At 46.6% G+C, this 24,264-nt stretch overlaps 1 protein-coding gene across 5 annotated transcripts in view; it reads right to left on the bottom strand.

Moving 5' to 3' along the window:
* BRSK2 (BR serine/threonine kinase 2) overlaps positions 1-24,264 on the bottom strand; it is a 488,884-nt gene that overhangs the window by 10,489 nt on the left and 454,131 nt on the right. For all 5 annotated transcript variants that reach the window (XM_019552172.1, XM_019552173.1, XM_019552174.1 and 2 more), the window contains 4 exons: positions 19,124-19,247; positions 16,177-16,357; positions 14,846-14,935; positions 7,386-7,433 (listed from right to left, as the gene is read on the bottom strand). In XM_019552172.1, the coding sequence (XP_019407717.1) occupies positions 7,386-7,433; positions 14,846-14,935; positions 16,177-16,357; positions 19,124-19,247 (443 nt within the window). The remainder of the gene's footprint in view (positions 1-7,385; positions 7,434-14,845; positions 14,936-16,176; positions 16,358-19,123; positions 19,248-24,264) is intronic.

The following is a 24,264-nucleotide window of genomic DNA, read 5'->3' as shown; positions in this document are numbered from 1 at the left end:
TTTTTTTTAAGTGCAGGGACCAGGCTGGGGCTGGACAGGGGCTGGGGCTGGGCAGGGAAGCCATGGGGGCTTCTCCCATGGCTCCCTCCATGCGGGGGGAGGCAGGCACAACCAGAGGAGTGGTGGGAGAACGTGCACCCACCCGTCTGTGCTGATCTGAATCACCGAATCTCTCCAAAGCGGCGCCAAATCTTCCAAAGCCACTTCAGCTGAATCAATTCAGGACAGTGATCCGAATCTCCGAATTGAATCATTGTCCTCCAAATCAGCCCAATCTGAATCCAAATTGAATACTTCCCTATTTGCACAGGCCTAACATTAGAGATGTCTGCAGGCAATTTAGGCTTCGGCCCTAAATATCTTACACAGACAATGGAAAGCAGTACTCACATCTGAAGGGAAATGCCAAAAGCATTTTGCATGCCATGGGATAGATAATAGGAAATTCTAAAGCACGGAGGGTTAATACCTACCCATCTCAGGAGCTTAGACATTAGAGCTATTTAAACCTTCCATCAGGTATTTCTTTTCACTTGCAATCTACAATACCTAATGCCTTTTCTGCAACAGTTGTACAGTGTGTTTCATGCCTGATCTCCCTCCCAATAATGGTGGTGGTGCCCACCTTTTGCCCAAAAGTTTAGTAGTTAGAGCTCCAGGTGGTGGAGAATTTGGGTTTTAGTCTCACTTCACCAGGGCAAGATTCAAATTCATATCTTCCAAGAAGACTGTCCTAATCACCTGTCAATGGAACAGGCTAGGTGAGGGACGCTCCACCCCTCTTGCTGAAGTTGGTGGCCAGGAGTGCAAGAGTTATGGGGGCTAGAAAGAGGATATAAGCAAGAGGGAATCTACCCCTGTAGCTTAGTGGATACGGCCCTCTCTTGTGAGGGTAAGGTCCTGGGTATCAGTCTCTGCTACCAGGTTTATTTTTGTTTCTAACCAATGAGTGTCTGTAATAATAACATGCATGAAAGGGTCCTCACAGCCACAAGCACTGGATAAAGAAGCAGACTTTGTCTTGCTGACTCTGCTTTTGGCCCCAGGACTCTGGGACTCTTTGCTGCCAAGTGGCCCAGTTTCAACAGAAAGGGTGGAAAGTGCCCTTGATTAGCTTATTCCCTAGCCTGACAGTTAAGGCACTCTCCTGGGAAGCGGGGGGGCTGAAGTGCTTAGATAGGATTTAGAAACCCAGGAATACTATGAATTGTATTCATGCTTAGGTAGGACTTAGAAGCTGTGGTGCACCTAAATGCTGTCCTTGAATCACTCCTGAGCTTGCAGAGAAGCCTACTGTGGATGCCTAGGAGAACTTTGCAGTCCAAAATGGAGGTGCCTGAAAAGTTTTAGATGGCTAATGAGTTTGGTGGCTCCTGGCACAGGGCTATGTCAAATGACTTTTTAAAATGTAGATGCTTGAACTCCACCCAAGACCCACTTAAGTGTTTAAGGAGGCACTTAGGGCTCTGCTTTCAGTCCTGTTGCCATTGAAGCAACCAGCAGAATTCCTATTGACTTCAGTGGAACCAGGTCCTCAAGGCTTTTCTTGGGCATTTTTAAATCATCCACCCTAGTGGTGCCTGATCATAAACAAATAGGCTTTTAGCAGAACTATTCTCTCTGTCCTTCCTTCATGTAAAGCTGGATTTTGGTTCCCCACATCTCTGAAGTTGGTTAGTGGAAAAAGATGGGTCTTATACTTCACTGAGAGGGCAAGAAGCCCCCTGTTAATCTTGCCATCTACGTTCTTCCTAACTTCCAAGGCAAGTGGTGCTGACTCCTACTTTGGGAGTCTTTAAGAGGAGGCTGGATAATTACCTAGCTGGGGTCAGATGAGCCCACTATTCACTCCTGCCCAGGGCAGGGGGCAGACTTGATGATCTACTGAGGTCCTTTCTGACCCTACAACTATGAAACCTTTGTTGTAGGTGGCCTCTCTGCTTCATGCATGTCTTGGCTCCTCATGTTTTCTCCCTGTATCGAGTTTCTCTCCCTGGTTCTCCATATTTTTTCATTCCACCCTCCCCCCGTATCTTAGCAGCAGCTGTGGTTTCAGTGAATCATAGTGAAAATCCAACTCCCAGCTCACAAAAAACTGACATCCTCTTCAATATGCAACAACTCATTTCTCTTCTGTTCTGAGAAGGCTCTGCCTTTTTTTTTCAGGTAAGAGTTATAGTTGTTTGCTTGTTCTGGGTTGGCAAGCATTGGCCTTTGGAATAAGAAGATCCAAAACAAGAGGACACACTTATAGGACATGGGGCAAGAATTCCCAGCATCAAGGGTGCAGGAAAGGTGAAAGTATCTTGTTCCTCCTCTCACAATTATTATTTGTTTATAATGCAAGCCCCCCACAGTCCCTATCAAGGACCAGGGCTCAATTATGTCAGGCACTGACACAAACTACTCACAATCTCATGATGCATGATGTCAGAGGAAAAATTCCACATGTGAATGCGTTGCATGGATGAAGCTATCTTGTGTAGTGGAGGAAAACAGCAGACAGGCCTGACTCTTACCTGTCTTGCTAGAGGTCAAGGGGTACGTCAACTGAAAAAGGTTCAGAACTGTTGATGTACAGCATTACAGATGTTTCTAGAGAAATTTCCTACTTGACATTTTTTTAGGTGGCATCAGAAACAGTGCATTTGTCTTATAACCCTAAACATGATCATTTATTTTAGTTCAATTTAGTGCCAGCTGATGAAGGTGGGTTGACAGGGTGGGAGACTGAGGTCTATGTTCCCACAGAACAGCTCCAACTTTCCCGGTGATACACCTCCAGCCTGACCCAGAAGGACAACTTCTACAAGTGAAAGGAGTGCTTGGTGTCTAGGGTCCACTCAGTCCCTGACTTCTACACTGTTCCTGACGGTGCTAAATGATGGCTACTTTTAAACAATAGATACCCATCTATCAAGGACTGCACAGAATCTATCACACACACATTTTTTTTTTTGTCTGCAGGTCTCCACACCAGCATCCCTTGATGGTAATGTTCAGTCTGAACTGGCACCCTACACATGAAATGCTCTACCTATAGCCTGTCTTTATCTTCGGTCCCCCAGATGATACACTCTTCAATGTAGGAGTGAAGTTCTATATTTATGGCAGATCACAGGTATTGGCAGGTAGGGGAGATACCCACCTCTACCTTGTACACTCATGCTTGCTGTCTCTCATACATACACAGTACAGCAGATGGCCTGCTCAGCCTCCAGTGGGTCAGACAATATCATGTAACCAGGCAGCTTTCAGGGAATAGGTGGTGGAAGCTGCAGAGTGGGGGGAATATGGGTCGGGCATACTGAGCTGTCTTGCACCTTCCTTCTCTATTACCATTTCAGAAGTGTGGCATAGTGCAAAGACATCAGTTCATCCTTAAAAAACAGAAGCAAAAACACTAGCAAGGCCGGGTCAACAGCACTGAGTAATGTTATAATGAGGGGGCTAGTTGAGTAAATGGAGTGGTTTGTTATCTCTGGTTCACCACTGGGCGTTTTTTCTATCAAAGGTTTCCTCTCTTAAATAAAAAGCACCCTGCACATGTGGGGTATGGAAGGAGGAGGCTGGTGGTATTTATACCCATAAGGCTACAGAAATTGGCAGCATCACTAAGACTGCTACTCAGTTTCCTTAAAGGTGCTTGCTTCTCTGTCCTCCCCTTGTATGCAAAGGTAACACTCCCTGTGCTGCCAGCAGCACACCAGCACTTGAAACCAGGATTTGCCCCTTTTCTACCAGATAGATGGGCAGCTGTGACCTCATGAGTTCCCAGTTTCCTGAACTGCTCCCATTCAGACAAACTAGAGCCTTATTTACATGGGGGGAAAGTTCGGTTCCTCTCTCTCAACTCTGGTTTCTTGTGTAGCAATGCCACCACCCAAGATGTTATTAAAAAAAAAGTCAGTTCAGTGTAGCTCAGCAAAGCAAAGCAAACACTCACGCGGGGCCTTCACTGACTGATGCAAATCAAGTATATATTGTATAGCAACTTTCTTATTCAAAGCATACATTTCCAAGTTTTCTCCAGGGAACTGTTCAGCTGCAGTAGAAAAGGCAGAGTCCTGAGGCTGGAGATTTAGAAATCTGGACATCACCATCACAATAAGAGCTGCTGGATGCTGAACACTTGCAAATCTGACCCTTCCTTTTCCTCATGAAATATTTGGAAATTGGGCCCAGAGCATGCTGAAAAATTCATCCAACCACATTTCTTGGTTTAAATTTTGACCTGGTTTATCATTTTTTAAGATGGACTTCCCCCTGCTTGGGTCACAATTCATCCCCATATCAGTAGTCAAATTATATCAATAATATTCATTACAGCTAATAGGCATCAGGACACAGAGAAATGTCAGAAATAGCAAATATCTGGAGGAATCCAGAAGGAATAGGATGTCTAGTGCTTACAAGATCAGGACCATTCTAGCTCCAAGTCTGGATACTTTGCCATTCAAGATCTTTACTCTGCTTGTCAAGAGCTTTACATTAGCTACACACAGAGATGCCTTGTTTCAGCTAGAGACCAAATATAGTCTAACCAAGCATAAAGCATAAAACCTGTCCCAAATCCTGGCTCAGTACAGAGATGTCTGACCACTAACACAGGGCTGTCAGGGGAAACAGAAAGAAGAACCTTTACTGCCCTGCAGTCCTTCGCTGTGAGGCATTTCTGTTCATTGGAGATCAAGGTCAGGTGACTCCAATTAGGAAGCCATGACAAGTTCTCCAAGATTCAAGGAGCAAGAGACAAGAGCAAGATGAGCTGTGGGACTACAAAAGGCAACTGGACACCACTGTGCTTCTGCTACAACCCAAGCATCACTGTAAAAGTCAGTAATTCACCAAGATGGCCAGAATGCTCTTTAACAATTTGGGGTAGGGCCCAAGGCTTTCCAGCACAAGTAGCCAACAAAAGATACAGCAGATAGACAGGAAAGCTCCTAAACAGCCTGAGGTCAACAGAACTGGGCAGTGAATTCTTTGGGGTAGATGTCTGTCCCCTGGGCTCCTGATCGGATGCAGGCCTTGAGCTGCTGCTTGTAATATGAATAATAAATCCTATCCCTTTCTTCATCTCATCCCAAGCTGCTGCCATGGAAGTGCTGATGATACAGGCTTCGGACTTTGTTATGGATTCATCAGGAAAGAGAAATAAGCAATGTCTGTTTTCCCTGGGGGGGGCGTGGGGGGATGGAGAACCAGCCCCAAACAGATCTGGTAGGGGGAATGGAAAGTTCCTGTGGTGAATGACAAGTGTTTCTCAGCATGTAAAATCAAGTTTTAGAATTGGATGGGCTTCTCAGAGCCCCCTGTCAGCAGCCAGCATCTGGATCGGGCTTGTACACCGGGGTACTTATTTTTTATTACCCCTTTAGTAGCTCACTGGTGAACATTATTTTAATCTCATATGATGAGGCTGCTTGCCTGCCAAGTCATAGTGGAGAGTTTCCCTACTGTGGGTAAAATTCTGCCATCACTTGTCCCCACGCAAACTGAACGAGAACTCCTCTAAGGATTGAAGGATGACTCTGAATTTACACACTGACCCTCTATTGTACCCTACAGAATGTTTCCAGATACCGGCTGTTACTACTTTCTCCCCCATCCCTTGTTAGTAGTGGGGTTGACACCCTGACAGCTGCTGGGCCTGGCTGAATGGGGAATAAACAGTGATACATTGTCTAGTGAGCCCAGAGCACTGCCTAGCTTTCTGTGTGGGTCTATTAACTTGCAAGCAATCAGCAGAATCAGCATTTCCACATTTTTGCATGACGTTGATGCCACTTTTAGGCACGTATTTGAGGCTTGAAGGCAAGGAGAGATTTTCTGTTGGATGCTAAAGGAGAGGTTGGAGGGCTGCCTGGGAACTAACATAACCTAGGAGATCAGATGACAAATCAAAATGAGCCCCCCTTGGAGAAGAACAAAAAATGCTTCCAGCTGATCTGTATCTTAAAGGAAAGACTCATGTAGGGAAAAGGAAATGGACCAAATTTAGCTTTTAGTTCCCTGGTATAAATCTGGCATGGCCTCCATTGCAAAGCCAGAGTAACTCTTCAGACACTAAGGGCATTTATACACATGCTCCTGCGGTGGACACATGCTTTAACTAGAGCAGCGCTGAGACCTGCAGTTCCCAGTGCACGATGTGTGTCAGCATCCCCACACTGAAAAAATGATGGCAGGGGCACTTTAACTAAAGCTCGTCGAACAAGCTGGGGGCTTCAACTACAGCTCATGGAACAAACTTTCGTTAAAGTGCCATTTTTCAGTGAGGGGACACTGATACGTGGGATGCTGGAATCTGCTGGAGCGCGGCAATTACCATGCTCCAGCAGACTTGATTAATCGAGTCTGCTCCCATGAGCTATAATTACAGTGCGTCAGACCAGCCTCGCTGCATGTGTACAGGAGCCCCAAAGCTGTTACTTTGGATTGCTGGTGGTGTAAGGGAGAGCAGTGTTTGGATCAACAAAGAGATTCCCCATGCACTTACAATTTTAGGTTCTTATAAATGTCTGAATGTTTTGGTGCTTTTCCCACCCTCTCTGACCTGCAATTCTGGCCTGCAAACGTAAAGAGAGCAGACTCTCTTGTGTTATTTGGGGCATTTCCTGTTTGGGCCAAAAGGATTATGAGAAAGGCCTCTATCACTGTCTTTGGGCATTTCTGCTCTTGCTGTCAAGGGGAATGAGGAAGGGAAGATGGAGTGAAAGACAGGCTTTGCGAGGGAATGGAGCTGAAATCTCTGGAATCCTCAAGCAAGGAGAGAGGTGACTTTAGAGGGAAACTACCTCTCCCATCCCTAGTGCGGAAACTTAAATTAACTGCAGCACACATCCCTCACTCTACTAGTAGAAGTAATATCAGCTGTCAGGCTCAGACTGGAATGACGCCAATTTATACAGCTTATGTATTTGCCCATGGCATGGAATTTATTTTAGGAGCTGGACTTCCAGGAGCAAAAGGTCCTTGGACATTTGGTGGGGAGGGGAGCGGGTGCTGACTCTTTAGCAGGTGACACTAGGAAGCAGCAGCTGAGACTATGGTCTCAGCTTCACAGAAGCAGGGGATGTGGACACAAATTCTGACTCAGTGGCAAAACCCCCCACTGAGAGCAGCTGAGAGGGAAGGAACTCACAAGTGGATCGACACACACCTGTGATAGGCAGGGGTAAATCGTGATAGGTCCTGTGGGCCTGTGTATGGATGGGGAGAAGCAGAAAAGGAGTGTGTATATGTGTGTACATAAAGGTGAGGGGCACAGCGCATTGCTAGGGGGTGAATGGGTGTGCCAGGGGCATGGGAAGGGGCAGGGTGGTGAGATGTTATTCAGCAGGGCTTTGGGGAGGGAGAAAAGGTGGAAGGGAAGTTCTTACCACATTTGGAAAGTCTGCCAGTCATCAACTCCATACAGTTAGTGGTGTCTGGATCATAGAACGGAAAGAGGAGGGAGGGAGGGAAAAACATAAAAAGAAGGTTTCCATACCTCTGTGCACAAAGGAGTCACTTAGCACATTATCTTCTGAAGCAGGAAACACACAAAGCTGGGAGCTTACACAGCCCAGGTCAAATTCTGCCCCCTTTTGCATTAGCACAGCCTCAATAGTGTAACTGAGAATGGAGCTTGCCTTGTTCCCTTCCCATTTCTACCCACCCGCTTATCTTAATTGATAGGCATTTACCAAAAGCCAAACAGGTTTTTGCAACTCTGTTAATGAACAGAAAGCCTGGCAAATGCAGTGTTCTGCCTGGCCATCCCTGAAAACATTCCCGCAAAACTGAAGTTATGTCTAGGCCCCTGACCTGTCCATCAACACTGTGAGGAAAACCTATTATGGTGTAAGTGTGCTATTTTATATCTGGTCCAGGTGTTAGCTGCGCTCTTCTGGCACCTCAATGCCTCAAAAAGTCACCCTTTAGACTCCAGGGATAACTTCCCAGCCTCAGAAATTATTCTGCTTTCCCTTCTCATGGGGAGTAGCCCCCTTATCAAGTACTGACAGACTACAGGACTGCTTAACTAAATGATGGCAGAATCTGGCTCTTAATTACTTTATCTTATCCATCAGAGCTGTCTATAGCTGCCATCACTTTAGTACCTAAGCCTTTCTTAACGGAATGCAGTAAACTGGGATGCAGAGGGAGGAAGAAATATAAGTTTCAATACAGGAAGGACATCTTTATAAAAAATGGCACAGAGGAACACTTTTAACACTTTCTTACCCCATTTAAATGGGGGTAAGAAAATATCTTCCCCAGTCACTCTGTCTGGGTTTTGACAGCACTCAGAAACCAAGAGAGTGGCTTTCTGGTGCTGGGTGGTCTGGAGTGTCCACTGGCTGTTCCCACCAGTCCCAAAGCTCCTCGCACTGAGTTTTGTCTTGCCATTAAGACTCATGTCCCCAGGCTAGAGGATTCTTGGAAACGCATACATCCATATGTATATGGAACATCCTTGAATGCTACATGTTTTCAGGTGTTCTCTGTCTGCCAACAGCTCAGCATGGGAGCCAAGAAGGAGGCAGGCCAGAGTAACCAGTCAGTCCTTTTATTGAATTAGTTATTGGGTAAGTCACACTGGAGAGCAGGCAGATGATAGACTAACTTCTTGGGTCCACTGGCACTTGTCAAAAGCAGCAGAGAAGACCTTCCAGCAGTCTCTACCACCAAGGTTAGAGTCAGGCCAGCAGAGGAAAGAGGGAAATAACACCCACTGGGCACAGGCAGCCTCTAAAAAGGGACAGGGTAGGGGAAAAAGGGAAAAAGAAAGGGGTTGGGGAGCAGAGGGCATAGGATTTGTGAAGGGGGCCTAGAGGAAGGGAAGAAGGAAACATAAGCGATAAGGCATGTGAGAAGGGGCTTAGGTGGAGGACGTCAGGGAGCTGGGTGCTAGGGTGTGTCAGGGTATTTAGGGGAGGGAGTGGAGTGTGTAAGGAAGGCCAGGACTTTCAATGGTTTAGCAGCCATTCTGCACCTGACAGAATGAGTGTGGGAATTCCTGGCCATGTACACGCAGAACAAACTAGGTTCCTCACTGAAGTTGGACAACACATTTCAGCACTTAACTAAAGCTATTTGAATCTGCAAACACCCAAGAGCCAGGCTGGCATGGGCATACAGCATACTATTCACTTACAACTTTAGCCTTCTTCATTCACCCAATAGCCAACACCATTTGGACTGCCTGCTCCTATTCCATGTGATGCCATGGTATGCTGGTGACATTTCACCAACCACAGAGTCAAGCCAGAGACAGAGCGAGACGGGCTTGTACCACAACAGTCCCTATTCTATTAGGTGGCCTGGATTTTCACAGGTTTTCTTGTTAATGTTACTTTATTTTATCTCTTGTAGTTCACATAATATTTAAAACTTGCGTATTGAGTTCCAAAATTTAGATCCACATTTTTAACATCAAGATTAAGGGCCAACTCTATTATAAACAGCTTTGCAAAACTGGGCTGTATAGCAAAATGGACCATGAAATTTATGAGACAGCCACCCTACCTGACAGCTACAGGCTCCATTTGTGTTCTCTGGCTGAAGTAAAGCCACCAGCATAAATGTATGTTGGGGTATCAGACTAGAGCAGGACCAGTAATCCAAATGGGTCTGGATGATAACCATTGTCCTTAACAAGGATACGCTATAGCATTGTATTAATTCTGGGAACCATAGTTCTCAGGGCATCTACTGAAAAACTGGCATGTTAAAAGCCCTTCATTTTTTCTTATAGACATAGGTTTCATACTTAATATCATTTCTTTCATGGCAATAGAAAAAATACAATTTTTATCCATAGAGCATTAACATATCCTCCCCCAGCAAACCATTGAGAGTAATTTTCTGTCCATGGATAATAATATTTAATCTGATGCCTGGGGAATATAGATGTGCTTCTGAGGCAAATAAGACAAATTCCACATGCCTTCAAGGCACCTGAGAACTGTGGGTGTGCCATGTCATTACCTTTTTTAATATGTGGTGTAGACTTTAATTAAAACATGTCTATCCCTGTTCATGACCTATGTGATGACCCAGGTCTCTTTATGTTGCAGTGATCTGCACAATCACATGTTGGCTTATTATCAGGAACCTGGTTATAACTCAGATCCAGTCTGTTTCATGAGGGAGTGGGCAAACTGGTTTAGTTAAAATGAAAACTTTGCATATAAACCAAGCCTGGAACATCCTCCACTCTCCCTCTCCCTCCCCACTTTCTTAAAGGTCCCTTCACTTTTCTTTTCTTCTTTGCTTTTTTCTTAACCTTTTCACCTCTTTCACTGCTGTTTAAGTTTGGCTGCAAAAAGGGGTATTCTGGACTTCTGTGAAACTGTAAATTGTGCCAATCCCAGAAATCTCATGCAAATAACTGTGGCTGTGAAACTTCAAGAGCAAAGGACCGATGCTTTGAAGTACAAAGCCTTTCCTGTGACATGACAAGTGACCTCAATGACCATTATCAGCACCCTGTAGGAGCTGCTCAGCTCCAAGGCAGTTCACATACATTTCCCAGCTTCCAGGTGCTTGTCTAATGTGGACTGGCTTTCCATCAAGACTGAGGATAACTCCTGGGATGTCATTCTCATGGTTCAGGTCTTCATCAGAATTATTTCCTTGAAAAGCCCTACAACTCAGTCCCTAGTCATTCCTTATATCCAACTGATGATTACAGCTTCAGTTCTTGTCATGCATTTGGTTGCCGCAAGTTTCTTCTCAGTCTTTTGACTACTTAACCAACCTATTGGATTGTTACAGTTCTAGGCTAACATGTAACCATGCAGATGTAAATGCTTATAAACTAATAAGGCTAATTCAGTCATTTAAGCATCTTTTATTCTGTACAGTAAATTTACCACACCAATGCGATAGGAGAGTGGCTCTGTATTATTTTCTGCATGTAGGCTGGTATTATAGAAGAAAGCACCCAGACAGGTTCTGTTTTGAGGTTTATATATCATTTCTAACCAATTGCTAACTCTAATGCTGGGAGCTGGAATTTCCAGCTGTGTCACTGAGAAGCTCTGAAACCGCCAGCTGCCAAAAGGCTTAAACCTGACATAAAGCAGAAAAAAGTATGCAGAGAAGCTGAGAGTCCAGTCCAGAGTTGTTAAGAAAGGCTGCATCAATGCTGCTATTTGCCCAGAAACTGGGACAAAGGGATATGCAGGAGAACTCCCTTCACCAGAAGGAAGTGCTAATGCAGGGAAAACTGACATCCGAAGGGTCACTGTTTGCTCTGGCTAACATCCATTTACCAGCTGTTCCTATTGCTATTGCTTCTATTATCCTATTGCACCAGAGGAAAGTGGAGCACAGTTTAACAGGGATTGTACTAGATTAAAACAAAAGCAAAGATCTGGGATTTCCTCCCTCTACAGAGACCGCCCCCTCCCCCCCCTTTATTTGTCCCCCAGCACAGAATGGTCCTTTTTTGAGATGCATAGAGCCAGGTGTGAACTGGGGTCAAGGCTGAATGTCCACAGAGACAATATTCTTTCTTGGCCCAGGAGAAAGTGATTCTTTTAGGGGCAGGGCTGAGCATAATGGATTTTGTGATGTTGATTTTGCCCCAGTGGTTGTCTTAAGCAAGGGATTAACTGGTGCAGCACTGGAGGAGAAGGTGGGCTGGACTGATCCTGCCCAGCTGGGCTGTTTCTGATAGAGACTGGAATTTTTAATGAGTGACTTCTACTTCTAATATGGTTGTCATGGACTTAGACTTTTAATGATGGCTTTTATTTTATTCATTCTGAGTAGCTGGAAGGGAATAAGCAGAGTGAATTCCTGGACACAGGAAGACGGGTGAATGATACTAACTGGGGAGTGAGACTGTAGAGTGTGACACAGAAACACACCTACCTCTATCAAAGAGGGAGACATACACATGCACACTCAGATACACACTCAGAAGCGCATACATGCATGCGCACACACATAGACAACGCAACATCTACAAAGGCTTTTGTGAGCTGGAGGAAATGAGAAACAAAGGAAAGTGAGTCCTGTTCTGAAACCCAGGCAAGCCGGTTTAGTGGGCTGGCATGTTGCTCAAGTGGATCAAAGAGGGGCAGGAGAGAGAATGAGCATCAGTATCAGGAGCCAAGAGGTCCTTGCTGATGCTGCTGACGGAAGGGGAAACACTTTCAGGGACGGGCTGCCCTGCTCTAAAGCATGACTGTTGAAACATATCCTTCCACATGCCTGACTTTATATGTAAGGGAGAGGCCTGCATAGCTGGTAGGCCTGTGGCAGTGAGCAGGGGAAGTGAAACCATATATGGCATGCATCCTTTCAGCCTTGCTGAGGCTGAGCTGCATCACCCCATGAGTAATGCTGTTGGTTCCAGAGAGATTAATACAAAATCAAGCATTATCTGACATGCAGGAAGGGTGGGAGCATCTGGCCGTGAATTATTTGGGGTGAAAGGCTGGTAGGTTGGCAACCCCTTGCTAACTGACCTGTCTTTACCAGGCTGCAGGGGCCAAACGCAATAGAGCTCATTAACATGACATGAGGAAGAGTTCTGGGATACAGCCATGCTGATGTAGAGGCTCACAGTACCCAGGGTGGGGCTGTTAAAAGTATTTGGAGAGCAGAGCAGAGTTCAACACGTGTTGGCAGGTGCCGAAGCAGCATGAGGTGAACATCCTGATACTGCTGGTTTCAATGCCTTTGAAGTCATGGAAGAGGAAGGTCAAAGAGAACTGCATATTAACTTTGTTTCCTGGGACGGGGTATGGGGTCCACACTGCTGCCTCCTTCCCTTCCTTCTCCAAGAGAGGCCACCCTGCAGTGTGACATCCTTCAGACGAGAAAGGCTGGGCCTGACTCACCAAAGAACTCACTGCCTCTCCCACGGCTGAGCCCCCTGCTCACTTCACCTTTGCACCGTGTTTCCAGGCATTTTGTACACGACCACACACAATTTCAATGTGTCAGGGGAACAGGAAGGAAGCCGAGTTCTCTTTTGCCTCCCCCATGGACAGAGTTAACTGATCTCACTCTAGTTTCTGGGAAATGACTGTCACAGCTGCCACCTAATGATGACAAGTCCTTCTGTCCAACCGCAGCCCATCTGGACCAGATGAGGAATTGCTGTTCTCAGTCTCTCAAACCATCCTGTATCCCAGTTGAGCTTGAGAGACGTGTCCTATGGCTTGCCTGATTTGAGATACTGGCTGTCACTTTCACTGTAATAATCTTTTAATTCTTTCCCCCCAACCTGTTGTTTCCCTTGTTTCTCCCGGACCCTGGATTCCAAGCTACATTTTCCAAGTGCATCCATTCTCTCCTCAGGAAACACACACACCTTCTTTAGCAGGGCATTTGATTACAAGGTTGTTTGTCTGAGATGGGCCACCCTATTGCCTGGATATTTCCACATGCTGGGGGAGACTCATTTCAGTTCCAGGAGCCTGGCTGTTCTTTTTCTAAGCACGTGCAAGTTTTATATACATTCCCCCCCTTTTCACTGATGGAGGGCTGAACTTTCATTGCTACTGAGAGATACTCTGGTGAAGCTTTAGACAGAAGGGAAGGAGATTCTGAATCTACAATTTGATTTCCCCATTCCAGAAACAGAGCAAAACTGTGTATCAGATGCATTTCCCACAGAATGATTGTCTCGAACACTTTCCTTCACCTGCTAGGCAAGCAAATGTATTTCGTTCCATGTCACTGACAGAACTCTCCCAACGGAAATGTTCAGGCAGTGTCCTATGTTTAGGAGAAACAAGGTCTAAATCTTTCTAGCCAGTCTCAGCAGATGAAGCAATAAGGGCCTGGGAGTGGTGAGGATTAGAGAAGTTGCAAACTTCTTTAAGGGGGTTTGCTCAGCAAATCTCCAATCCACATCAATGGCAGGTTTGCACAAAGATCAAAATAGAAATTGAGTCTCAGGTATAATTTTTACTGACCAATTTTTTTTTTTTAATTTTGTTCATCATCACACCCTGAGAAGGTTCTCTGCGCAGTGTCTGACTTCACCTTCTCTTCCTTTCACTGTCTTGATCCCTCTTCCCTGTCTTTGAGAGTCTCCTCTTTTCTACCCCCTGCATTTCCATCTCTTAAGGAACCCCTGATGCCCAACCCTCCCGAGGAGTTTAACTCTCTCCCTTCTCTCTTTTAAAATGATTGGCATAGAAAGAGGTAATGCTGCTATTTGTCAAATGCCATTTGTCAAATGTCATCATTAGGTTTTAGAGTGAACACACTGCCATGCTTTGTGGATTGGAGCCAGTCTGCACCTCTGAGTCACCGTTTCAGGTTGAGTGCAGACTCAGGAAGAGGACATCACAATGGGCTGCACTTGGAAGGCTTTCATTACAACAGTGAAAGAAACTAAATTCTTCTTTGAAGTGCAAGCTCCAGTTCTGCAGAACCTCAATGCGTTGCGTGGCCTGTGACCTCCTGGGGCTCAGAGAGGTTTTGCTGTTAACTTCTTGCTAATCTGAGACTCTCCAGTGTTGGGATTTTCATGGCATGCTTGCTGGGACTTTAATCTGGTGTCTTTTACACATCTCCCTATGCTGAAGGGTTCTGGAGCTGAAGAAAACCTGGAATGTGGCTGATGGCACTGCCTTGGAAGAGGGTACAAATGGCTCTTTGGGCAAGAGGAGGGGGAGCTGCTTACTTTGGGAATGTGTGTGGGATGCCGGAGTGGGGATGAGGGAGGGAGGAATGGGGTGGGTGAGAGAGGAGTTCTTGTTCTGTCTGACCAGAGCTAGATTGCAGTTGCAGTCAGAGGGACATGCTCCCTGGCCCTTCGGGCCTGAGGGACGCTTCGCCTTCATGTCCTTGCTGAAGCAAAGCTCTTGACAGCTGAATGACTTACCTGATAACTGCTGCACTGAAGGCTGGTCATGTGTGCTTAACAACTGTGCCTGAATGGTTTCTACTACCCTCTTAAAGCGACGGCTTGGACCTGCGGGGGGAGAACCACAAATGGCTGTGAGAGGAGAGTCCCCGTGCAGCCACACAGGATTTGAGAGAAGACAGAAAAAGCATATCTCTTTCAGTCTTCTCCCCCAGCATCAGACTGGGATAGTATCTGTGACTTAGTGAAGGAGTGTGACCATGAGATGCTACTGCACCACCATGCAGGACTCAATAGGAGGGCCATGCTTAGGAGCTGCTCTTCCTTCTTGGCATCTGAGACCCCATCAGGACTTTTTCTTCTTGAGTTTTCCTCCTCCCTCAGACAGCTCCCCTGCCATCCTGAACTGGGAATTACGGCCAGTTTCACTCCCAAAGGTTCTTAATTGACAGATCCATTCCAATTTCCACCTAACGGAGTTTGACCTTAGACTATGCTACCTTAGACTATGCTATCTTACCAAAGCTGAGGCCATTTGCAACCGAGTAGTGCCAGGGCAGCCTAAAATCGACTTGTGGCACCCACAAATTTGCTGGACCTTAGAGCCACCAGGTTTCATAAATAAGAATGACTCCTTCCTCAGACCTGACAGGCAGTCTGTGATGAGCAAGGGGATGCTGGGAAAGGAAGGCCAAGGGCACACACTAAGCTTTTGCAACCAGCAGTGGGATCTGATGAGGGACTGGGATTTATTCCTCTGCCTTTGGTGAAGGGGAATATGTCAGAAAGAGGAGGGAGATGGGGACAGAGAAGACACAGAAGAGAATCCAGGTTAGTGAGAGGCTCAGTTCTGGAGTCCCTCCCCCTCAGTTTGAGCTGGCCCACCTCTCCCACAGCATGCCCTGTGATTAGCTAAGCCAGCTGAGTGGCTATTACATGTAACTTATGCTCCTGGTAAGGGAGGGAGCCCTGTGGCCCCCTAGTGCTGAGAGACAGACATTTACTGAACTAGCAAGGCACGACAGAATTAGCACCGAGCAAGTTCAATGCATGCAACGGCATCCTGCCATGACGCATGGACGAGAGCACAGGACTTGGAAGGAAGAAGTCTAAGCCAGCCACAACATTATAAACTCCGATGCTGATGCTGCCCTTGGGCGTTCCTTTCCTTCCTGGTGTGCACACTGCTGCCCAAGTCATCACAGGTCTATGCTGTCCCTCGTGTTCCTCCGTTTCTACATTCGCCCTTCTCCTCATGAGTTCTGGATCTCCATCTTCTTCCCTCCCATTGCTCAGCTCCTGCTCTGGGCTCCCCGGCAGAGGGGTGGACTGTGGCTGGCCATGGTTACCTGATAAGAGTGTGAAAGTGACAGAGTAGATCCCATTCTCCTTCTGGGCCTCGCCCCCTTCCGTGTATGTTATGTCCACCTGGAACTTCACCGGCTTCTGGAAGACAGCGGGACCTCCCGTGGACTTGTATTCTGCACGGAAACTCGTCTGTGAGATGACGCTGTGACTGAGGCTGGGGATCTGAAACAGGGGGGGTGGGGAGCAGGAGACAGTACAGTCAGAGGACAAATACCAAGATGACAAAAACTCTAGTTAAGGAGAACCGTTGTTTTTTCTCTGGAGGACTCCAAAGACATCAGAGGAGGAAAGATTTGCTTCCTCTAGGCTCAAACTTACAAAGCCTTGTGTCCAGCACCTCATAAGAATATACAACACCTTGCTGGATTGAGCCATAGTTACAGAGTACGTGCCAGTCAAGTATCTGACATGCTTCAAACCTCCATTTGCTCCGTAACGGTGTACAACCAAGTATGGGTGACACCAATATTTACAACTCAGTGACAGCTGGTATCAGGTGAAGGTAGAAAATTTATGGTCCAATTTCAAAGAGACCAGAACTAGGGAGGGATACCTGATAGCTGACCTGGGCACATAAAGTGTACCAGAATCTGGACTATGCCAAAGGATCTACCCTGATTAGGAAACACCAGTGCTGGTAAAATCTGGGCAGTGAAAACATTTTGTGAGTTGTCAGTACTAAGCAGAATACTCCTTGTACCTTGACTCTTGAAGAGCTTCACAATTACTCAGGGCTCAGTTTGCATTCATGGCTCAGGCCAAAATTTCAAATACACCCAGCTCCTACTTATTCTTCTATGTAAGGGCCAGAATTTCACAAGTGCTGAAAGCTTTAGAAATGTAACCACTGATCTGGGATCAAAAAAAAGGAGCTGAGTTCTTTGGAATAACTAACCCTAGGGATTTACTTAGCGGGTTGATGCCTTGCTTTTAATTATGAAGCTGGCTAGGAGATAGAACTGGGGTCTTCAGAGTGAATGCACTGCTAGAAGAGATAGGACTATGAACTGAGACACTCTGCAAACCCTCTGTTCTGAGTTGAATTTGTGGGCCAGGCGATGGGACAGACGCAGTTTACGTAAAAGTGTGCTGGTTTCCAGAGGGTGACGGACACTATTATGTTATGCTCTGCTGTGTATGAAAAGGTTACAGGGTCCTGACTATGGAAAGCAAGTTTTCAGAGTAGGTCTATCATTAGGACTGAAACTGACTGTTATTTTGGCAAACTATATTTAAAAAAACCCAACCCCCCAACCCTTAAATCTGGGGTCTGGGAGGACACTTAAACAAAATATGGGTATTTCCAATGCTCTTGAAATGAAAAAAAAGCATTTAAATCAACATCTACCTCATTTAAATGTCCTTTGGGCGAGGGGAGAGAATGAGATCTCTGGATCTGGAAGGGTGAATCTCTTGGTGCCTCTACACACACACACACACACACACACACACACACACACACTGCACATTGTAGTAGTGGTCATGATGCCCCTGGAGACCCCCTCAGCCCCTGCCTCCTTGGCCTTCTGTGGGCAATCTCCCCTTCACCTCACTTGCCATGCTTTGATGAAATGATACTTTTAGGAAAGAGAGGTTGTCCCAGGGCTCCCCAAGTCAGATCTCTCATGAACACAAGTGCCCATGCTCATTGCCTTAAGGGCTAATCACATGGCTCCAACCACCCCTTACACCCTACCTATACCTAGCAGATGCTACTCCTTCCTTCTTCCTTCCTGAGCAATGGGCTCCCAGCCCCCCCAGCCCTTGTTCCTCTTGGGCTATGGGCTCCTTAGTCCCCTTGGTCTCTGGCTGTGACTCCCCAGTCTTTGGCTCCTCTCTCTGAGCCCTGGCTTCACTCCTAGGCCAGTCGAGATTGCTGGGGCCCCCTGGCCCTGCCAGTCCCTGGCTGTGGCCCTCCTTGGCCTCCTTCCTCCCCTACTGGACCAGTGAGACCTTTGGGCTCTCTGGCCCTGATGGCACTTGCCCCTCATGGGCTACAAGCCTCCAGGTTCTCTGGCCCCTCTTTCCCTTCTTGGCCAGCTGCAACCTCCTTACCTTCCCTTAATCCCTTCCACAAACCTCCAGTGTTGCTTATCCCAGCCTAGATGTTGCCCAGGAGCCCTACTGCCCAGGAGCTCCTCTCTCCATGGCTCTCAGGGCTAGACTCCCTCCCCAGCCCAGGCCCTGGGCTTATATACTTCAAGCCCAGCCCCTTTCTGATCAAGTGACTCTTGAATTGGCCCCTGCCACACTTTCTCACTCAGCCTCTTCCCCTCAAAGCGATAGGCATGCTAAATGCCCTGTCACACATACACATGCACACATGCAGGGGTGCCAGTCCCAGAGATCACACGTGTGAAAGAGAAAAACCTGAGCTGCAGATTGAAATCACCACCCCCTTGCCACTGAGGTTGCAGTCCTTGAAGGAAATGAACCTGCTCCATTCGTGAGGTGCAGAGAAGGAGGATTAAACTTAAGACGCAGAAGTCTGATGTGATGCAGGTTTACCTGCCTGGTGCAAGGGAAAGAGCACTCTGAGGACTGTCAAGGCACCTACCCGGAGGGAGAAGGGAAGGATAATGTGACATAAATAAAATGGAACCATTGATTAAGGAAATTAACTTTCTACACAGTGCAGTGGCACTTCAAGCTCTGGATGTATTTCAGTGGTGAGTACAGCAGGCCTGGGGCACCTGCCTTGGAAGGTGCAATGCTTTTCCACTTCAGAGTTTACCATCTGTTTGGAGAAATCTAGCTCCCCAGTTGGACAGGTTCAAGCAGGGAACTAAGGAAGGAATAGACTGCAGGAATAGGCACATAAGGGATAAATGCAAGACAGTATAGGTTTTGCCTGAGCACAGTTGGGTTCATAAAGTCTCTAGAATTGAACAGCGAGAGGAGTGAATAGCACCTGCTGGACTGACTTACCGAAAGGAAAGCGTGGACTATGTCAGCCTTGATGGAGCTTAGTGGTTTGTCCTTAATGACCACAAAGATCTGTTCTTCTTTTTCTAGGTTGATGAAGTTACCAAACCAGGATTTTTTGGCAAGCCTGACAGGAACAGAAAAGAAAAAAAGAAACCAAAAGAAGGAAGCTTTAGAATAGATAAGCATAATTTCACGGGCACTAGCACTTGGAGAAACAACACATGGACATGTGTGTACTGACTCAAAGGTGACGCTGTTACGTTGAGTGGCTGGTGTGATATAACCTGAGGCAGCAGAGAACACTGCATTAACTCAGAAAAAAGCCACCAAACTATAGATTGCATTGTTTTGCTAGAGCAACATATAGGATCAGCAGTAGAAAACTAGGAGCGAGTGTAGCAGTTTTAGCTGTTTTAACACACCAGTCGGTCCTGTCTTTGGTGCAGGATGCCTTCAATCTGTGTGCAGGTCTCAAAAAGCCCTGCAAGGCTCTCTCTGTTTCTTGTGCCTCTTTATGGATACTGCTAACACTGGCAACCTGGAATTTGGGGGCCACTCCAGCCCAGTTTCAACCTACTTGGTTTTTCAGGAGTTGTAATGCTCCTTCCCTGAAGATGTTGCCCTTTGCTGGTGGTATGTATCAAACATACATCCTTCTTTCAAGTAAACCGTGCCTCTCACTGTCAGTGGGCAGAATATTCTTCTGTGAAGACAGCCAGCAAGAGGACTAGACCTTACTTTAAGTGCCACCTAGGAAATCTAAGCAAGGCATGGTTCTTGTGCTAACCCCCTCCGCACACGCACACACACACACACACACACGGGAATTTCTTGCAGCATCAAGCCACACACATGCACAAAACGCCACGCAGGAATTTTAAAAGTCAGTGACCCCCACTACTGTTACATATGTCAGGGGTTTTTTAAGCCTTCCTCAGAGGCACTGTGTGTTGGCTGCAGCCAAAGCTGGGGATTTTGACTAGGTGTGCCAATGCTCCTTCTGGGATTTAAACCTGGAGGTTCCTGGTTAGAGGCTCTTGCTCCTCCACGCAGGGTCAGACCAATCACCATATCACCCCATGGTCAGACTGGTATGGACTGTGGGGGCTTTTCTTTCCTCTGCAGTGGAGGGCATGGCCCTCTTCTTGGGAACTCTTGAGCATATATGAACATCCTTTCCAGCGGCAGGATGTTGGCCACCATGGTCCCCCTGCTATACCTGTGACAGGCTAGGATGTTATGTCTTGTGTTGTGTCAGGGTTGACTGTAGTTTTGTTAAATAGTTAGACAATGGATTTGTACAGAATGGTTTGGACAGGGATGACCCTGCCTCAGGCAGGGGGTTGAACTTCATGACCTCCAGAAGTCCCTTCCAGCCCCACTTCTCTATGACTCTATGAACAATCCCTAGTGCTCCATCAAGTATTCAGTCCATAATAAATGAAATTATTTTGTTGTCTGCACACTGGCACTTTCACCAAATGTTTGTTTCCATCCATGTGGTTCCACCAAGGCCATTTTTTTAGCATTCATTGATAAAATAAAAGGTCCTATGGGAAAACTGTATGGCCATCCACACGTTACTAGAGGCTTGAGGGTAATTTATGACCCTTATGGAAAATTAGGGGGGCAGAGAGAAGACACTTGCAGCTGCAGGATGCAAACACAGAACTACCGGTCAAATTAACCCTAAGGGATACTTCAGTGAAATCAGACAAGCTGTGCCAGGTATGCATTTATTTAATTTATTAGAGATGGAAAGGCCTGCCACTTAGTTCACCTTCCTAAGAATGCAAGATTATTCCCTGCAGAGTATTTTATAGCACTGGGTCAAGTCTGATTTGCAGTGCATAAAGGTTCTCCTGCTTCTTGCGGGATGCTGCTTCACAACTTAATAGAAGAAAGAGATGCTCCAGGCTACATTTTCTCAGTAAAGGAAGACCATCTGGAGAAGAAATTATTACTGTCCAAAATTCCAACAAGGCGGCATGCAGCCGAAAAAAGACGTGAGCAGGATCTGCTTCACAGAGTAGATAGAGCTGGTTAGACTGACGGTCATTGAGGACAGGCTGGGGTTCAGTGGGGAGAGAGGAGCAAACTGGAAAGCTCATTTGGACTCCTGACCGCTGGGAGGGAGAACAAAGCTTGTTTTCAGTTTAGCTGGCCTCAGTCCTGACTTGTGGATAGCTCTATACATCCCAGCACTATCGCCTTGTCGCTCATTTAATCCACACAGAGGAAAGATCAGAGCTGGAAGATGGCTCAGTGTTAATAAGCTTCTGTTTCCATCTACCCCAAGCGACCAACAGCACAGTGCAAAAGGATACACTCGCAGTTTGGTAAATCACCACTCCCCTCAATTAAAGGAAGCTAGAAAACCATAACTCCCTAAAATATTCATAGGCAGCTGTAACTAAGCCAGTGAGCCAAAGATTAGCATAGGGAGTAGCAAAGAGAAAGGGCCTCTCATTTAAATGGGTCGTTAAGGAGCCAGGGTTAGAGTATGAAAGGAAATTACATACTAATTAGCTCATGTGTCTCACACACACCATAACAACTCTGGAGGCCCCGAGAGAGCTGGGGAAACTGTTCCCTGCATGTTAAGGGCCTTTGCTCATTAGCTGATTTGCACCTGGTTATCCATCTAAACTGTCTGGTTGTCCTAGGCCCATATCTATCTTAATCTGAACTGGGAATTGGCTGTACTGACTGCTGAGGTCTAGTGTCTCTCTCACGTATACTCCTTGCAACCTGGGGCTCGCCAAGATGCGAATATTTAAACATGGCTTGACAGTGTGAAATCGCCTTTTATTTTTTTGAAATGACATTGTGAGTCCCTGTATTTATTGGCCCCTTTAATGACTAAAGGTCAAAGGGGCCCAGTTTATAAGGAAAGTAATGAGGTTTTCTCCTGCCAGCTCTGCAAACTCAGCCTGGGATCTCAGAGCCCAGATGGGTACTTTTCTTCTGATGCATTACTGCTGGTAATAAAGGTTTAACAGACCAGTTTAGGACCTCAGTGATACCTGTGCCGCCCCCCTGCCTCCAGTTTTGCTAATGATACACAAGATGGCATAGACTTCAATTGAACTTCCTGGATCTGCACTGGCTGTGCATGAAGCTTTCAACTCTTCCCTTTTTATGCTTATCTCCTACTTTCTCTTATCTCCTGGTAACAAACTCCCTCCTCACAATTCTCTTCAGCTCTCTTGGCTTTCCCACACTTGCTAGCTCCTTTCCCTGCCTCTTTCCTAGAAAAACTTCTCAGGAGCTGTTTGAGCAGCAGGAAGATGGGAGGCATGTTGCCCCCATGACCACCAGTCCTTTTAGCCCTCATAAGACTGGACAGTACATGGTTAAGAATGACTACCTTATGGACACTGTCCCATTGGGCAAGGTCTCTTTTGCACTGAAGCACAGGAGAAGCCTGAAGTATGTAGTCTAGTACCTCATCCTCCGATTTGCTCAGAAGTGGACAAAGCTCCACTGTTGACCCCCAGGGTAAGGAATCTCTCTTTCCTTTTAGTCACACTGACAGTTTCTACTGCTGACCTGGTTTTGCATGGCTCCCTCCTGGTTTTCTCTTGCTCTGAAGGGCAGCAGCAGTTTGGGACTGGCTGCGATATCTTTTCTGCAGGGCGATGATTTGGGGTGGAGAAGTGAAAAAAAGGGTTCTGCACATTCCCTACTCACCCTAGGATTTGGGGAATCAGGCAGAAGTGAAAGAGTGACTTACACTTCCCTTTACTTCCCCACACAGATCCCCGTGTCTAAGTCATAACCCAGCCTTAAGTAGGTAAGAGACAAAGGATGGGAGGAAGAAAGCAGTTTTATCCCCAAAACAGGGGAAGACAATGCATACGAGGATTAACTGACACATCCAGGGACTCATACAGGGAGTCTGGCAGAGCAGAGAATCAAACCTAGGCATCTCAAGACTCAGTCTGAATCTCAAACATATCAGTATGTATGTCCAGTCCATGTTGCTCTTTCTAATCCCCGTTACTTTGCACTGGTTAACACTGAATTCCAGCTACTAACATGTTGCTCATTCTTCCCATCTTAAGTGGCCATAGGTCCTTCTGGATATCCCCACAATCCTGCCTAGTCCTCACTCATCTTCCTCATTTGCCAGCTTCAATAAGGTTTGCTACCACAAGGTTCACTCCTCTTCCTTCTGGGTGGCACCAGTTTTTGAAGATGCTGACAAGAAATGATGCATCACCTGCAGAAGGGCTGACTGACTCTGGGAGGGAAGAGTGATGGCCTGAGGAGCCCAAGACCACCTAACAGTGGGAGGAAGAGACATTGGGCCAAAAACAAAAAGAAGAGTAAAAGAAAACAAAAGAAGTGCATGGTGAGGAGATGCAAGAGGAGGAGGGGAGAATGGAATGAAAAGGGTGGAGAAGAGGAGAGCCAAAAGCAGAAAGGTGTGAGAGCTGGGAGCATAACCACTTCTGGGCTCAAATAAAGAAACAGGCATGCAGCAAAGGCATCCTCCTTGAAAGAGGCAGCCACTGTCCAGCCATGGAAGAGAAGGAAAGGGGTATTTTGGGAAGTGAAGAGAAAGGATGGGATGTCCCTGACAGATGAAACAATACACATTTCTTATAGCAAGGGTTTCAAACTCACATTGTGCCCCAGGCCAGATCTTGGCCTGCAAGGCCCCAGATCCGGCCTGGGGCATGAGGAAGCCACGGTGGCAAAGGCAGCTCTGACTCTGACTTGAGCATGAAGCAGCAGCTCCAGTCCTTGCCCCATGTCCCATGCTGAAGCCAGAGCTGCTGTGGCTGTCGTGTAGCAGCTCCAGCTCCAGCACTAGATATGCAGTAGGGACCAGCAGCTGGGAGGTGGGGCTGCAGCAGTGGTGACAAGTGAAGCAGCTGGAGGGCGACCAGGACTATATCGAGCCCTTGCTGGCCTTTCTACTGCTGATCACCACATCCACTGGGGCCCAAGGGTCTCAGGTTCTGTATCAGGCCACTCTTTCCCAGCCACATCCAGTGGTCCACTGGTACGCTGGCTCGCTGTAAGTTTGACGCTTCTGCCTTACAGAAAAGACCTGCAAAAGGATCTAATCATTAGGGATAACTTTTCCAGAGTGTTTTTTCCTTTTGAATAATCATGGAGAAGTTCACAGA

The sequence above is a fragment of the Crocodylus porosus genome, unplaced genomic scaffold (assembly GCF_001723895.1).
Source record: "Crocodylus porosus isolate Cpor-Errol unplaced genomic scaffold, CroPor_comp1, whole genome shotgun sequence".
Lineage (NCBI taxonomy): Eukaryota > Metazoa > Chordata > Crocodylia > Crocodylidae > Crocodylus > Crocodylus porosus.
The sequence above is the reverse complement of the archived record's forward strand: the minus strand, read 5'-3'. Positions and strand labels throughout refer to the sequence as shown.